The sequence below is a fragment of the Macrobrachium nipponense genome, chromosome 1 (assembly GCF_015104395.2).
Source record: "Macrobrachium nipponense isolate FS-2020 chromosome 1, ASM1510439v2, whole genome shotgun sequence".
NCBI lineage: Eukaryota > Metazoa > Arthropoda > Malacostraca > Decapoda > Palaemonidae > Macrobrachium > Macrobrachium nipponense.
Genome location: NC_087200.1, coordinates 124,927,254 through 124,945,442, shown reverse-complemented (window position 1 = coordinate 124,945,442; position 18,189 = coordinate 124,927,254). Strand labels below are relative to the sequence as shown.

General features: G+C 37.9%; 1 protein-coding gene across 1 annotated transcript in view; it reads right to left on the bottom strand.

The window, feature by feature from the left end:
* Window positions 1-18,189, bottom strand: part of LOC135219597 (kinesin-like protein unc-104) — a 298,157-nt gene that overhangs the window by 181,134 nt on the left and 98,834 nt on the right. The window contains 12 exon segments of the mRNA XM_064256487.1: window positions 4,519-4,652; window positions 5,144-5,269; window positions 11,632-11,655; window positions 11,658-11,770; window positions 11,925-12,022; window positions 12,024-12,089; window positions 12,510-12,646; window positions 13,163-13,287; window positions 13,549-13,727; window positions 13,987-14,051; window positions 14,054-14,152; window positions 14,495-14,573. Coding sequence (XP_064112557.1) covers window positions 4,519-4,652; window positions 5,144-5,269; window positions 11,632-11,655; window positions 11,658-11,770; window positions 11,925-12,022; window positions 12,024-12,089; window positions 12,510-12,646; window positions 13,163-13,287; window positions 13,549-13,727; window positions 13,987-14,051; window positions 14,054-14,152; window positions 14,495-14,573 — 1,245 coding nt within the window.

The following is an 18,189-nucleotide window of genomic DNA, read 5'->3' as shown; positions in this document are numbered from 1 at the left end:
AGATGTCTCTTGATGTCCTGGGATAACGACAGGGAGAACGTCAAATCCTGAGAACGACGACTCCAATTCCGATGGAAAGAAAGAATTGGAGCGGTCTCAGGTGCAACCTTCCTAGGGAAACGAATTGCTCCAGAGAGAGAGTGTCCCCAGCAGACTCATCCACTCCCTCACTGTGCATACTTCTTTCCCTAAGAAGGTTGTTACTCTCTCGAACTCCTCGGGCTATCCTTTCCTGCGAGGGAAAAGCCCGAAAACTCAGAGAGTTCATCTGTATCCCGAGATACACACACTCTTGCTCGGGAATTAGTGATGACTTCTTGAAATTGACGAGAAGTCCCAAAGCCTTCGTCAATTCTAAAGTTACTTGTAAGTCCTTCAAACAACGATCTTCTGAAATGGCCCTATAGCCAATCGTCGAGGTACATGGATATCCTCACCCTTTCAAATGAAGCCATTGAGCCACATTCCTCAAAATCCCCGTGAACACTTGAGGGGCCGTCGAGAGGCCGAAACACAGAGCCCTGAACTGAAAAATTTTCCCCCCCATCATGAATCTGAGAAACTTCCTCGAGGAGGATGGATCGGTTACGTGGAAGTAAGCGTCCTGTAAATCCAAGGAAAACATCCAGTCCCCTGGACGAAGCGCTGCCAGCACTGATGAAGGCGTTTCCATCGTGAACTTCTTCTTTTCTACGAAGAAGTTCAGGGCGCTTACATCCAACACCGGTCTCCATCCCCCTGAGGACTTCGGAACTAGGAAAAGGCGGTTGTAGAAGCCCGATGAATGATGGTCTGTCACTAGTTCGATAGCCCCCTTCTCAGCATCTGATCTACTGCTAGATGGAGAGCTTGATTCATGATGGGGTCTCTGTACCTGGCCGTCAGTTCCCTTGGATGGTCGTCAAGGGAGGTCTTTCGACGAAAGGGATGAGGTAACCTCTCCTCAAAAATAGAAAGGGTCAAGGATCCGCCCCTTTTTGGGCCCAGACTTCTGCAAACTCTAAGAGTCTGGCGCCCACCGTTGTTTGAAGGACTTGCAAGTTATTTGGGCTTTAAACAGACTTGGCGAAAGTCTTACCCCTTCTGAAGGTCTACGACCTCTAAACGTAGAGGTTCTTGATGAAGATGCCCCTCGAAAGGGTTCTCGAACACTTGCCTTTTCCTTCTTAGCCTTGGTAGGGAAAGAAGGGCGAGGTTTTCTTGCCGACTGTGCCAAAAGGTCCTGGGTGGCTTTGGCCGAAAGTGACCTCGAAATGTCCTGCACTCGATGTTTCGGGAACAACTGAGTAGACAGAGGAGCAAACAGCAAAGAAGACCTCTGAGCATGGGAGACCGACTTCGTTAAGAAGGAACAGTAAACCGACCTCTTCTTCACGATGCCGGCCCCATAAAGGGAGGCGATTTCACTCGCTCCGTCTCTTACTGACTTGTCCATACAAGACAAAACACACATAAGATCATCTGGTGAAATTGACTCTGGCACTTCAATTTTCTTGGCTAGAAACTCCCACGACCAATCAAGGAAGTTAAAGACTTCTAGCACTCTAAACATACCTTTGAGCAATGATCCAATTCGTTCATTGCCCAAGTCGTCTTAGCAGAGTTAAGGGCAGTTCTCCTTGTCGAATCTACCAGTGCCGAAAAATCCGAATCAGCCGAAGACGGTAGACCCAATCCTAAGGGCTCTCCTGTTTCGTACCAGAAACCAGCGCGTCCTGATAACTTCGAAGGAGGAAAAGCGAACATCGTTTTCCCCGCTTCTTCTTTGGAAGCCATCCAGGAACCAAAACTCCTCAGTGCCTTCTTCATAGAAAGAGTTGGCTTCATCCTCACACAAGAAGAACTCTTCGCTGTCTTCGCCGTTTGAAAAAAGTGGAGTGAGGAAGAAGGAGCCGTAGGCGTAAGGGAATCCCCAAAAACTTGTAAAAGTAGCTCTGTAAGCTTCTTGTAAGAAGAGACAGCAGCAGAAGTGTTCGGTTCCTCATCCGAACCTTCTAGACGTCTTGTCGAGGTGAGCGCGGAAGATCCTTAGGTGACGAAGGGATCCTAGCAGGAGTTGAGCGAGAGGTTGGAGAACGCCCTCTCTTAGAAGAGTTCACATCCACTGGAGAACGATGAGAAGATCTGGGAAGTCTACGATGAGACTCCCTCTTCGAGGTATAAGGAATCTCAGCCGAAGGAGAGGTAGGGCTCCTACTCCGAGAATTCTCGGAAACATCCGCAGGGCGCTTACGAGGAGGCGAGCGCCTACTATACTCTATGCACCTATCCTGAGGCGAGCGGCTGCCAGGAGAAGAGCGCCTATCGAGAGCAGAGCGCTTGCGCGGCTCTCCATACCTGTCCAGTTTGCGTACGATCAACGGAAGTTCGACTGGAAGGCGAAATGCGCCTACTAGGAGAAGGCTGCTTGCGAGACTCTTGACGTCTAACAAGAGGTAACATTCAGGAGAAGGGCGCTTTCAAAACTAACGAGCGCCTACTTGGAGAAGGGCGCTTCCGGGATTCCTGGTGCCTACCAAGAGACAAACGGTCAGGAGAAGTGCGCCTAGAAGCGGGAGAGCGCCTACACGGAGAAGGGCGCTTGAAAGACTCTTGTTGTCTGCCCTTAGGAGAATAATCAGGAGTATGACGCCTTAAAAGAGACGAGCGCCTACTAGGAGAGCTATGTGCAGTAGGCTCTTGGCGCCTACCTTGCGGGGAGCGGCTAACAGTATGCCGTCTATCATGCACACGACTCCTACCCAGACTCTAGATGCCTGTCAGGAGAGAAGTCACGATCCGATACTCGAAGGAGTGACATCTGGAAGAACGAAGCCTACTTGTATAAGGGAGCCTTCTATAATCTTGAGGCTGCTGAGGAGAAGTCTCACGCGAGGGAGTTTTGAAGAAATCGCGTGATGAGCAGGTGCAGTGCGCTTACCGGAAGCGGGAATCCAATCTGGAGAAAAAAACTTCTTTCTCCATAGAGCGTCCTACCGATGTTTGGCGCCTTGAAATTGAAAGAGAGCCAGGCGAGCGAGGGCGCTCACGCGAGTGAGGGCGCTCCGCGAGCGAGGGCGCTCACGCGAGCCCCCACCTTCATACGAAACCTCCCCATATGAAGGAGAACGATCCTCTGAAGAGCGGACGCCTAGATCTCTTGATCGGAAGAGAAACGTCCTTCTTCCTACGTGATCTAACTGCTAGAGGAGTATGCTAGCGCAGTGATCTGAGCTTGAAGTCCCGCGAGTACTCTCGTAGGAGAATCTTCTAGTTTCTTCCTCGGAAGAAGGCGCGGAAGTCAGCGCGGAGCGCGAGAAGAAGAACGATCACGGAGATTTCTTGTGTTTCTTCGCCTCCACCGCCGATTCTTCCGGGGAAACTTTCCGGACTAGAAGCCAAAGGACTGCAGGGAGCCTTCCAAGCCCTCTTTCAACGGGCGCGACGCATCCGGGGAGTTACCAACCTCTCTTCGGAGAGGGAGACGACGAAGAGGAGAAGCATTGGCGTAGGACTCCTTCTGTAGCGATCCGAGGCAGCCTGGGAGCGTACTTCAGGATCTGCCGAGGGACGCCTGACCGGTGGGGGCTCTCCTAGCCCTCCTGCGGCTTTTCGACTTTCCTACTCCACTGGAACTGGGAGTCTGGAAGAGGTCTAGGCCTAGAGGCACTAAGGAGCCGGTCAGACGCACCCTCCACAACACTGGGGACACTGCACTGTATCACTAACACTCTCCTTACCTTCCAACTGACGAATCTTCTGATCCACAGAAACGATTCTTGGCTTTCAGAGCTGCCGCCTCCGAAGGCGAATCTCCGGCTTCGGTGCGGGGAGCCGGGGCTGCAACTTGGGAAGAAGGTTCTAATTCTACGTTAGTACTATTAGGATCCACATCCAACTCACTCATTCTAGATCTGCTAGAACTTCTAGAGGAAGCCTTACGCACTCTATCACGTTCCAACTTCCTAACATAAGAAGAGAGAGCCTTATATTCTTCTTCATTCAATCCCTTACATTCACTACAAGGGTTAGCAAACGCACAATCATTCCCCCTGCATTTCATGCCAAACCGTGTGGTGGGGGGGTCTACCGAAGCTTTCGGCAACCTCACCTTACATCCTTCATTCACGCAAACCCTAAAAAACAAACAACACCGAGTTTTAACTACCGATTCTAGATCAGACATCGTTAAAGAAAATCAAACTCAAAATCAAACCGGTCCACAATCAGCGTATGCCAAGCCAAACAAAGCGAATACGTCACCAAAAGAAGTCCAAATTAACTCCAGGCAAGCGAGAATCGAAAAACTATCGAGAGGAACCGACAACAGTTGTTATCGTTCCCGCGACAGAGAAAATCTGACAAGCTTACGGGAGTGGTTCGTACATCCGCCACCCAGCGGCGGGTAAGGTAGACCACCTGACCTACCTGTCGCGTGTTCTGCCGCGAGATTTGAAAATTCTGTCGGGAACGTCGGAGAGATATAGCTAAGTATATATCTGTCAGGGAAGTTCATGTACAAAAATATAATATACACACCTTTTTAGGAGAAAATATTCCAAGGGTATTGCCATCTTCTTTCAGGGCTACACCCATCTCAGCAAAGACAGCTTCACGTTGCAAACGTATACTTTCAGTGCGTTTCAGTTTCTCCTCCCAAGTCTCATTTAGTTCTGATTAGTGGTGAATAAATGAAAATGAGTTAAACAAAAAAAGTTACCACAGTTAATTTAACTACTAAAAAACTTAAAAGACTCCAAATAACAGGGGGCTGCCCAGATCTTTGTAAAGTTTTATAATACACTCACTAATGGCCTACTGATAACTGAACCCTTTAGAATATCTTGAGAATGTTTCCCAATGACTTTTTAATAGAAAAAAACACTTACCATAGCCTACACCTTTTGCAGAAGATGAAATTTTTTTTTAAGTTTTAATATCTACTTATTATATTATAAGAATTAACAGTAACGAATTTATACTCAACTGTTCATATACATAAGAAATTAGATAAGAACTTTGCAAAAACTACATAATTAAAGTTTCAGTTTGGTGAAATAAGAAAATTATTTAACAGAAAATTAACTGTATGTACTAATTCCTTTGATTAATGTTCCATACACAATAAAATTTACATTAAAAAATAATCTTGTCTTTTTTTTACCTGCGATGAGCTTCTCATTGGCCTGTAGCTGATCAACCGCAACTTCAGCAACTGTAGACACTGGGGAGTTTATCTGAGGAGTCTCTTTGTCATTCCTGCTATTCATAACTTTTGTGATCTCCTGACCTGCAAGTATTGAATGATGTGAATGGCAGGGGGGTCTTATAATTATGTTAAATATCATATAATATTTGCTTTTGATTTTTATACTCCATACTGCACTACAATTACATCTCAGGGGGTAAATGTTTTAGATGTTATGTATTTATTTTCAAAGTCAGTACAAAATTCATTCTAATAATAAATATTTTTCATACTACAGGACATCATCATTCCATAATTTTTTATTTTTCAGCTTTTTACATACAATAGCTATCTTCTAGTTAATTACCCATTCGTAAATTTTAATTTTTAAACTTCTCATACTAGGTTAATTTATCATTATCTGGACTTTAGGACATGAAATAGCATCTAATAAAAAAAAAAAAAATACAAAGAAAAGAAAATCTGTTACAACTCCTCTCATAAACAATGGCCTAGTGCTGTATCTTTAGGAAACACACACAAACCTATACGTTACATATATCAAAGACATGTAGAGGCATAATTGTAAAATATTAATTCAGATACAAAATTATATGAATATTAACTACAACCACTGTTTTTTAACAAATGAACATGTAATCACAAACTATTTCAAATATCCAGAATGTCCTTCCCCATTATATCAGTGATCTAATAGGGTATAAAAGAAAAGAAAAATCTTCTACAGCAATTTGGAGGCTGGAATGAACCATGGTCTATGGTCTTGCAGCTCTAAAAAATCACAAAGTTAACTGGAGCCCTTTAGTATGACAAAACTATCATCCATTCAAATATATCTTGATAATCCCTTTCATTCAAAATATAAGACTAGCTTCAATTACCAATGTTACGTCCTAGATTAACTTTAAATAAATAACAAAACTCCACTACTATATTTTACAAACTACCTTCATACTTACCAATTGCTCTGCAAAACATTACTAAGAACACACAAATCATAACAATATGCTACTATGTAATGCACTGTATGTAAATTACCATGATATGAACCAAAGTTGTTGCAAGAAAATCAAATGTTTACAATGGTTGATTGTTGCTCCTATTATTAGGTGTATGTAAATGATGAAAAGCGATGCATCCACTTCAACAATTAAGTGTACACTATTAAGGGATGATCATACTGCAACTGCAACTGCTACTCTACATCACTGAATCACTGCAAATGATGTCACTTCTATTGTTTGGAATAAATGTATGGGGAAATATCTTGCCAACAAAATAAGCATGGCAGCCAAAGCAAAAAAAGAAATGCGGACCACAATACTGTATATGAAATATAGTAATTATAGATGAAATTTTACAGATTACACACTTGAGCACCACTATACAGTATATATAAAAAATCTTGGTGAAAATAACTACTGTTCCACAATGAAATAGGCAATTTTGTGAGGATGAAAACTAAATTTATTTTTAAGCAATACAAAAAAGTAATCTGATTTAGAATAAAACACAAAAATTTTCAGGGATATATAAAAATACATCTTAAAATACACACAAAGCAAAGTGAATTACAAAATTTTGAAAAAACTCACTCTAGCATTCACAGACTCCATAATGTCAAAAAACCAAGCTATCACAGGCACACGTATGAAGATTAACATATGAAATCAATTGTCATGTGAATACAGCCTCATATACTGGTATGTAGATAACTAATCTGGCCTGCGTTAAGGGTATCTACAGAAAATAAGCTTTGAGTCACCAATGAGCAAAAAGTATTTATGACTATTCATAAAACAATATGATCAATTTCAACATTCAAGCCTCTAAAAATCCTGATAACACATCTTCAATACTTCAACCGTTACACAAAATACTGTGCTAAAATTGAAAAAGAAGATGTATGCCATTATATTCTAAACTTTTGTGCAGTAGCCAAACCAACCTTCATTATTATCTAATATCCAACTCTTGTAGAAATAAAAATAAGGCTTGATAAAGACAATTGTTATTTCAATGTTACATGGAGTGAAAACTTTAGTAGCTGACTACTTAAATTACAAAGGGACCTCACTTTTACACTGATATGCTGTACGAAATTAAATTAAATTGAATTCTGTAAGAAGAAAAAACCTCAAAAGCCTTCAAACTATTTCATTTCTCATGAACCACTGTAAACTTAATGAAACAAATGATTACCATATGCTACTTTTTCTCCTAAATCTGAAAACTACAAAAAAGTCCTCCATCCTTAATATCTAGTGCTTCTTTACAAAAGAAAAGAAAAAATGAGCTGAGTTACATGTCGCTTACCATTACTATTATTATACTATCAGTATTTATAACTGAAGTAATTGGAGTATTCAAAAATATATGTATTATTTTTTATTCTTAATGTAATCAGTACCTGATTTATACATGAAAACTTTTTGTGGTCTTTGTGGGGGGAAGTAAAAAGTAATCCACCTAAATAAAGAAAAAAATTTGAATGGAACTACTATCTACAGTACAGGCCCAATTAGTGTTGAGAATTTGGTCACCCCATGGCCTGCCCTTGTAGAACTCGAAAATCGCAGATTTCGATAAACATATACCTTATGGGAATGATTCCATTATGGCCAAGGCAAATGACAACCTACCCAGTCAAACTTTTTTACTACCCATTTTCAATACTTTCTATGTACTATACTGTATTTTTTCTAATATGAAATTATCCTTATGGATAAATACAAAATTAAAAAGGTTTTAAAGTTTTAATAACTTGAAAAAGTTTAAAATTACACCCAGGATGGTGAAAAACTCACACACACAAACACTGCCACCATTGGGTGCAAGTGTACTGTATGATACAGTCATTTCCTGCTGTAAAAATCTTTAAAAACCTTTTGGGTGGAATTTCCTCTACCCATCATATGCCAAAAAACCTCCAAATTCCTCTATCTCATCCTCATCCTCTGTGGAGAGTTCTTTGAGGTTTTGGGGAGAGGATAATCATGTGTATCTTCACTCCCGTTAGGCCTAACAAAGCAGCTGTCTCAGTTTGTTCTGTTTCTTGCATACCACCACCCCTTCTCTCAGACATCAGTGAACCCTCACATCAAATTACTTGAAAAGACAATAGATTTGATACGTTTTGTGGCGCATGACTTGCAGACTTTAAACAGCTTTGCAGATAAAGAAAATCTATTTTTGAGAACTAGTGAACAAAACAAAAAAGGGAATCGCCACAATCCGATAACGCATATTTCGGGACCATACTTTATGACAATAAATCGTCATGTTTCCAATTCATCATTTCTTGATCCTAAATGGTCAAGTTCATGAACATTATTGTGAGAGGTAATAAGATTATGCATTAATATTTCTTAGTTTAGCTGTGTTCATTCCAAAGTAATTTACAATTTTGCTTTACAATACTTGGGGTATAACTGATGAAGGCATCATGGAACAATATAAAAAAATTATTCTTGAAATTACTACATCACCCTACATATATATATAGCTCGGCCACCAATCCAGTGGTCCGAATTCGATTCTTGGCCCAGCCAATGCGTAATCAGAGGAATTCATTTCTGGTGATGGAAATTCATTTCTAGATATAATATGGTTTGGATCCCACAAATAAGCAGTAGGTCCCATTGCTAGGTGACCAACTGGTTCCTAGCCACGTAAAAGTATCTAATCCTTCAGGCAAGCCCTAGCAGAGCTGTTAATCAGCACAGTGGTCTGGTTAAACTAAGATATACTTAAATTAACTTACATATATATGCATACTATATGTATGTGTAACTGATAATCATCATCAGCCAAATCAATGTTTCTTTTATGTCATGCTTTCCCTTATGGGTTTAGATATACAAAAGGAGTTCTCTCTCTACTCTTCTCTCTTCAGTGCTATTTATGCCAAAACTCCTATTAGGGTCTAGGTTTATCTATTGCCCCAAGATCTGTTAAAAACAAAAAAGTCATTTAGCAAATTTAAATAAAATGGCAGATTGGAACCTTGCAACACCAATTTCATTCTTTGAAAGGTTCTTTTATGTAATCCCAACCCATAAAAAAAGGGTAGGACACATCAACTGGAGCATGTGCAGTGTATGTAATGATATTTTAACTTTCAACAAGTAACTGAGTCCACACTTCCAAGTGCATACTTAAACTGCAACTCATTACATTATATAACATGTGACAAAATATTTTGATTAGCATGGGTTTTTATTCAACAAGCAAACAAAAAATCATTTTCACGCTACAATAAAACAGATGTTTTCAAGTCATTCCTATCCTCAAAATCTAAAATGACCTGCTAAATTCTAAGTAATGACAAAAAAATAATGCCAAGTTAAAGTACTCTCTATGCAAAATAACTTTCTTTGTCCCTTAGTAATAAATTTAGCTGTTAAACAATTAATAGTGGAGTTTTAGCCCAGAAATGGATATGTGAATGATTTGAATTATCATTATTTTCGTGTTCTTTTTATTACTCAATATGTCAACATTTACATGAATGACATCATATTATATATATATATATATATATTATATATATATAGATTATAGATATATATATATATATATATAGATATATATTATATATAGTATATATATAATATAGTATATTATATATTATATAGATATATATATATATATATATATATATATATATATGTATATATATTATATATATATATATATATATATATATATATATATATATATATATATGTATATATAATATATATATATATATATATATATATATATATAATATATATATAATATGTATACATATATATATAGTATAGTAGTAATCAGCATCAGCAATGCCAGTAAATCAAAATAAAAGTAAACAATTGCGGGAAGGAGGTTTGGCTACAGCACCCAAATAAAATAACAATAAAAAGGACATAAGCATACAAAAAATGCTCAGCCTCACATTCACTAAAAACTCATTTGCATAACAAAATATTCCAGGAAAATCTATCATAATATCATACCCTGAAAACAAAACAAAAAATCAAAATGAGAGTTACTGCACAAAGCATGTGATGAGTGTTGCATATACAGCAGGCCTCCTCACACACCAATGGGTGGGATAAGGCTAAGCCGTGCAGTGTGCTATTTCACGATCAGCTGAGCACCTGCTGCCACTTTAACTACAGTCAGATGTGAGATATCAACTTGTCAAATAAATGGTCAGATGAATATGCTGCTTAAGTGCAGTCAAGCCACAAAAACTGAAGACTGTGTGACATATTGACAAGTATTTATTTATCTGTTATAGGTATAAACTAAGAAGCTGTTTAAGACCATAAAGTGCACTGTCCAATCAAAGGCCTTATTTGAAGGAAGGCTTTAAGACCAATATTTATTTTGCACATAAAAACTTGAAATACCAATGTAAATTCAAATTTCTTATTCATCACATAATTTCCTTGCTGAACATGCAGCTTTTTTTTTTGCTTTCTCATTGTTCTCCTTTAGTAACACAGTGCACATTTACAGCTATGATGTAGCCACATTGCCCTCAGAGCAAATTCTATCTATCCTTGTTATTCATGTACAAAAAGACATGATGGTGGGATAGTGCAAAATGACACTTCAGCTCTGACCAAATACAGTACATAGTGCACTCTGGGCAAAACATTCATAGAGCAATGCAAGGGCACCCCAAGGAAAGGGGGAGCAGACCAAAAAATACAGCAAAAAAATGGCTCAAGTAGCAAATTGGGTAAACCAGCCCATACATGACAATAGGCATGGGCACAGCTTGGGGTGTAGTGAATAGGGCAGGCTACTTACATGAACCTAGATCAGCAGGGCGCATTTTCATTGTTGTTGTAGGTGACCTTGCAATTCCGGGCCTGTTTGTAGGTGGCATTAGGAGAAAATGGCAGCCACATTAGCTCAGTCCTCAAACAACTGCCTAATGGTCTAATCTTGTTGGACCAATATGGCTAAGCTGTTAGAGGCAGAGAGTGGACAGCAATACTGGTGCTCGTAAATCACTCAACAAGAAGTCACCGATCTGTGCACTGGTTAGGGTTGGTTAACTTCTCCCCTTTTACAGTTCCACCTTCCTTGCTTTGAACTACTAAATTCACATAAGACTTTTACACACCAATTGAGAGTAATGGCACTCAACTGCACGAATTTCAGAAAATCTGCTTTGTCACTGTATGCAGAAGTTGTGATGATACTGCTTCGTATTAATGAGGATTGACTACCATATTTAAAACTAAAAGCTTTCTAGGAGTAAAAAGAAATCTTCCAAAGAGCAGAAACCATCTGATTTTTTCTTGTTCTCAGGTGTGAACCCTGGCAAGCAATTCTCACAAATGCTCAAGTTATCAAAACCTGTTTAATATTCTACTGATTAGCGAGTTAGCTATAAAGTTAAATAAGGAAATAATATTCATACTATTAACCAGCCCACATACCTTCCTGAACTTCAATGCCTTCAACTTAAGGAGGTCACGAAGTCGTTGGATCTCCTCTTTCAGTTCACGGATCAGCTTGGCATTTGCATCTTCATTGACAACAGCATTGCAGCGAATGGCTTTAGCACGATCAGCATATCTGAAAAGGTGCTTTACCTAAAAAATTTTATCAACATAATGTACATCATGTATATCATAACACTGCACATATCCTAACAATACTGTCTCATCACTTATGCCTTCATCCACCTAGTGATTAACAACACTCATGAGTATCTTTTCATAGCACCTACCGCAAAGTTGAAAGAGTTTCATCATAATTAATATCAGCAGGTGATATAGCTGCCACCATGGCTGTTTTGTCGTTTCCTCCAAGGTTTTCACGAAGCAAACCAGGTCAAGACAGAGTCACGATAGGGAATGAATTCTGCTTTCCTCTTCTTATTAGGTTTTGAAGCCTGAAATAATTTATCAATGATTATGGAGTGCCAAAGTTATTCCTGGCTTTTTAACAATAAGCATTACAACAACCTCCTCAGTTTCTTCAAGTGAAAGAATGGCTATAGGGTACTAGTCCCATTATAGTACCAATCATGAGTGCTATGTGGTCAAACTTGACTGAAAAAAGAAAATAGATTTTCAAATGAAACACGTACCTTACGAGTATTCACCTATTACAGTGATACAGTAACAGTATTGAAAAAAGAGGTCAAAAGTCAGAACATAGAAGGAATCAAATACACTTGATTCCAAATACAAAATACAATGGCAAAGGGAAAATGTATGAATCAATATATATGACTAAAGTGCACTACTACAGTATTTCTCACTTATCATCATGATTCCAATCTACACTAAAACATGGCTCACATCCTTACAATTTCAGCTAAAGCAGAGATAACTTTGCCGAGGGTGGTCAGCGATTTGTTAATGTTGGCTCCCTCTTTGAGTCTTGTTCCTTTGGCTCCAGTAGAATCGGCACGCTCTGAACCTGCTAAATCTACTAGAGATATCTGAAAAAATTAAGTGCATGTTATAACATACAAGGAGTTATTCATAAACATTATGGACAGTATGTATTCCAATAATGTATATTTAAAAGAATTACAGTTAATGAAAAAATTTACTTTCATTTAGTAGTCAGAAAGACAACCAGAGAAATTACATTGACTATAATCTCTATTCTTTCAGACAAACAAGTATACGTACTTAGTTTGTGACGTTATCTCTCAAAATATTATAATTTCTTTGTATATCATCTATAAAAGGGATTTTGACGTAAGGAAAAATCTATTTCTGGGCGATTGGCTCGTGTCGCCAGCGAAATATCCTTTAATCTATTATTTCTAGGGTAAATGTACTAACACATACCAGAGAATAAATAAATAAAAGGGGGGGGGGGGGGTCATGGGGGGGGGGGGGGGGGGGGGGGGGGGGGGGCAGTAATCATAAAACTGAGACAAGTAGTAACTTAAATGCATAACGTGGCCATAGGTAAGAAAAATCAAGAATATATAAAACTTACCTTTGGTTGACACTCGTTCTGTAGACAGATTTGTTGAAAAACACGGTCCTTCCCGACGTTGAGTTAATACAATAGAAAACACAGCATGGGATCTTGAAGAAGTCTCGTTCATGTTTGTGGCGGCTACAGTCCTTTGTGTTTTAAAAGAAAAATTTTTAAAGAATTTACAACATTTTCAGTATCCTAAATGCAAGAAAATTTTAAAGGATTTACAAACCTTTTTCAAGTATCCTTAAATGCAAAAAGAACAGTTGGTCAGTGAAAACCTGAAAATATTTATCATGAATGAATGAATGTCATAGTCTCATAAAGAAAGGCTTTTTTATAAAAAAAATTCAAAACTCCATTATATGAAATGAATGAAATGATGGTGAAGGAAAACAATGTCATACCTAGCCTTGTTGCCTTCATCAATAAGGTTGTGAATGTCTTCATATGTAGTAACTGCTAGTTTAGCCAAGTCCTCTACGTATGGTCCAAGAAGAGGGTGCTCACGTACACGAAGGTTGCCCTTATTCTTGGGATTCAATAAATCACGGACACGCTCACAGTAGATCTCCATGTAGCTTACCTGTTATTGATAAAAGTTAATACATAGGAAAATACATAGTCTTTCATACCAAATATGACAGAAACCACATTATTTCAGTTCTGCCAATTTCATTTTGAGCCTCTTATTAGTTGGCAACAAACTAGGGCAACACTTATTTGTACATTAAAAGATGAACTGTAATATTTTTAAATGATTCCTATAAAAACTAAATGAAAACATAATTAACTGTTTTGTTTATAAGCAAGGGTCAAGAACGCCTCTACATCAGACAACTTACTTCAACAGAGTACTGAAGTTCTTCATCATTGCAGTCTGCAATTTTCTTGAACATGTCTTTACAATAAGAGGAATAATTCCTTCCTGCCCTTCTTCTTGTTTCCCCATCATGGTATATGACTTCCCTGCTCCAGTTTGACCATATGCAAAAATGCTATCATTGTAGCCTGAGGAGGAAATAAACTGAATTTCTTCACAAAGTATATAACTCAAGTAAGACAAATATCCATTAATACTAACTAAAGGAGGAGAAAAATAATCCCAACCCTAGCCCAGGAAAAACTTCAAGCAACTGAAGTTGTCAGAAATAATTTCAAAAGCATCATAAAAGTTTGGAATTATATCTTAAAAAAAAACATACGAACTCAACTAATACTTTCTAATTTATTGTACTGTGATGGAATATATTTCTCATTACTGCTAGAACGGAACATCATCATCCTCCAGATATGTCTCTAACAACTAGTGCACACCATCAACTCAAAAATGTAATGCAATACTGTAGTTACCTTGGAATGCATGGTCAAGCATCTCTTCTCCTATGTCTGTGAAGACGTCACACTGTGAGGCAAAACATGGATCATTTACCTAGAAAGAAGGGGAAAAAACACTATTTTCAGGCTATATGTCAATGATGTGAATAAGGCTACAGATCAAGTTTCTTCTAATTCTCCATTTCAACTTTTAGTAAAACGAAAAAAGTCACTAAATCCCCACTATATGCAATTTTGTGATGAAGTCTTTTCTCCACTGTGATTTGCAATTTTTTCCACCACTTCCCTTAAGATTATTCATAGGACATCATAAAATGCCATTAAATAATCAACGGATACCTCAAAATCTTTACCAGAGCAACAAACCAAGAGTGCTAACCTCACCAGTTTTTCTTACAATATGCAAACACCAAAATGCTGATATGTTCATGACACTCTATTTCCGATTCTAATTCTTTTTAGTGGTCGAACAAATGCCTTTACTACTGACTGATCCAAGAGCAAATGCTAGTGGTGGTATAAAGCCAGATGTATTAGGAAGTGTTCAAATATGTATGAATGGGTGTCAATGACCACAGTTGATGATGCCAGTATACAAATATATAAAAAATATAGGCTTGGGCTCAGTGCATTACTGCACTTGTCTAATTTGAAACAATGACATTTTTTTTTTTCGGTATTTAATTGCAGTTTAGTTAAATACAATTTTAATCTTTTATATTTAATTGCAGTTTAATATAAAAACACACCTTTTTAATTATATTAATGCGGTTTTAAAAATACACTTATAAAGGTCAGTAAATACAGTATGCTTTTATAGAAAGTTCCAATCAGAAGACAGATTTTTATGAGAAAGTTCTGAAATAATTCGTTAATTTTCAATTACCACTTCATATGATACTTTTAGAACTATGTACAACTTCACAAAAAACTCAAACATTCACGTGTGAAAATATACAATTAAATTTAGGGTTTTCATTAAAGAATTTTAAAGATACATCATCATTGTAGTTCAAAGTTCCAGAAAATAATTTTACATGTCAACATACATTTATTATTTCCTGCTCAGAGAGAGAGAGAGAGAGAGAGAGAGAGAGAGAGAGAGAGAGAGAGAGAGAGAGAGAGAGAGGCTTTCCTAAGAAAGTGTAAGTGAAGGATGGTGGGGATACTGTATGAAGATCAATAAGGCACGAGAAAGTCTCTACACACTCCCTATACCTTATTATCGGAAGACTTATCTTTAAACTACACATGAACACGCAGAGTATACTAAGAAAAAAAAAAAAACTCTCACAGACGCAATACAACACCCCCAAAATAAATATGATAGGTTAGAATTTGTTGGAGAAAGAAATATTCAACGGAGAAGTAAATTCGCCAGCAAACGCTTCAAACTGCCTTAAACAATGAATTGAACCGGGATGAACGGCATAATTTAAATTCATTACAATTTCTGTTCGCAGATCAGCAGACGTCCCTATCTTCCTTCCTTACGAAATATACACGTTGTTCCCAATCCACGTTATATTTCAAATCTTTTTTTCAAGAACTACAAAACATTGAAAAAGATCACAAAGAACATAGTATGTGCATCTACAACTTGTAAAGACCAACTATAAAGAATACCGAGGTACGAACTGAGTCAAAAGTCACATAACCATTATCAATAGTGTTTAAAAGTATTAAGTGATACGGAAATGCTCTTATTAATATCTTCAACAACAATTACGATACAAATATCTCAGAGACGTATAAATCTCTGATATTAATCATTTTATCTTCAATTTAAAACGACCTATTCAACATAAATACAATAGGATGCCATAGCCAACCAGTTGCCACGGCGCATGGCACTACCAGTACATAAAAAGAACTTAATTTATTAGTAGGCAGAAAAGTCATATTAAAGGTCTTAGTTAATATTTGCATTTCAGTCCTCTGGACACTAATGAGAGCGTTTCAAGGATTTCTTGAAAGGGAGATGATGTGGCATCGCACTCTTAGGGAAACTCTCTCAAAATGCCTCGACGAAAAACAAATCATGTTTGTTCATATGAAAATGTGTGTAGGCATTAACTACCGTTTGATGTATATGTCACGATAAACGTTAATAAATTGCCTTAAAATATTAACTTTAATGTTTCAGTGTATCCATTACATGGAACTGCACAATGTGTTAAAATTTCAGACCAACATACATACACACTTTACTCATAAGAGAACCGTACTTCACTAAATGACAGCGTAGGGTAGGATTATTTTGCTTTCAAATATATGTTACTTTGAAATGACGAAAACAAGTCTGACCATAAAAAAGGCCAGGTTTTATGATAATTTAGGTATATATGAAACATTTTATCCAGTATATATTCATTAACATTCACTGACATTCAAGTAGCTAGTGATGCATGCGTCCGTGATATGCAAATCTTTTGAAATAAGAAGACAGATTTAAGCCTAGAGCCCCACCACCCACCCCCACACAAAAACTCTGCGGACCAAGCACAGCGTATTTAACTTACAGAAACCCACGTTGACAAAGAAGCAACAGCTCGTGTCAAGAGAAAGGGGGGGAGGGCATACGATGATGAAAAGTGTGGATAATTCTTTTGTGTAGCAGGATTAAAAAGAAAGACGGGATAACAACAAGGACCTTAAATCCTCAAATGTCTAAGAATATGTGAAGGGGTTATTCTTCTGCGAACCGTGAGGTGTTCTTGACGAACCAGAGCCCAGACGATGAATTGCCGAGTGACTACTCTGCGTTTCTCTCAAACCACTCGTCACAACATGGCTTCTTAGATGAAACAGCTTCATTTCAACTTCAGCGGGCTATGTTGCCAACTGCCTTTCCTTCATGCTAAAGACTATTATTGTTGTAGGTTTATTATTATTATTATTATTATTATTATTATTATTATTATTATTCCCATTGATATAACTGACCATTTCCCTGTTGGGATCTGTTGACTCACTTCCCAGTCATATGCCGATTAGCGTAGTTCATGACAAGAGACCTACAAGTGAGGGAGGGAAGGTCGCCTTTGAGATGTTGCTGTCTCATTTTGTTTTCACTTTTGCTAATGCTAATATGAATAAAACATTTTATCTTTATTTCTCAAAATTATTTGAGCTTTATATGAGAGCATTTCCTCTGATAAAAAACACAATAAGGATAAAAGAATCTGATCCTTAGATGACTCCTAAGCTCAAGCAGTGTATCGCGAGGAAAGCAAAACTATACAAGCTATACCTAGCTGGGAAGATCGTTAAGTTACAGTATATATGGTACAGAAACAGATTAACCAACGTTTTTCGTAGATCAAAAGTCTGTACTGTAAGAAGAAGTTTTATGAGGCAGGCAAAAATTCTCGCACGATCTGGTCTTGTCTGAATTCTGTGTTGGAGAAGAGGAAAACGGTTACATTGGAGCGAACTGAGGTGGCTCCCTGGACGTGAATCAAATGAGTACTTTGTTACTGCTGCTGCTGCTTCTTCCCTGGTTGGTCCTTTGTCACAACCTCTGCCTTATACATTTTTATCGGCACCGATAATGGCCACCTGTTTTCTTTATCCTACCGATTCTTTTGAAGTTTTGGGTGTAATACAGAAGCTCAAAACAATGGGTAATAATGTTATGAATATATCATCTCTCATTTTAAAGGAAAATGGACTTTTATTTTCGCAACAATTTGCTGAGTTATATAACC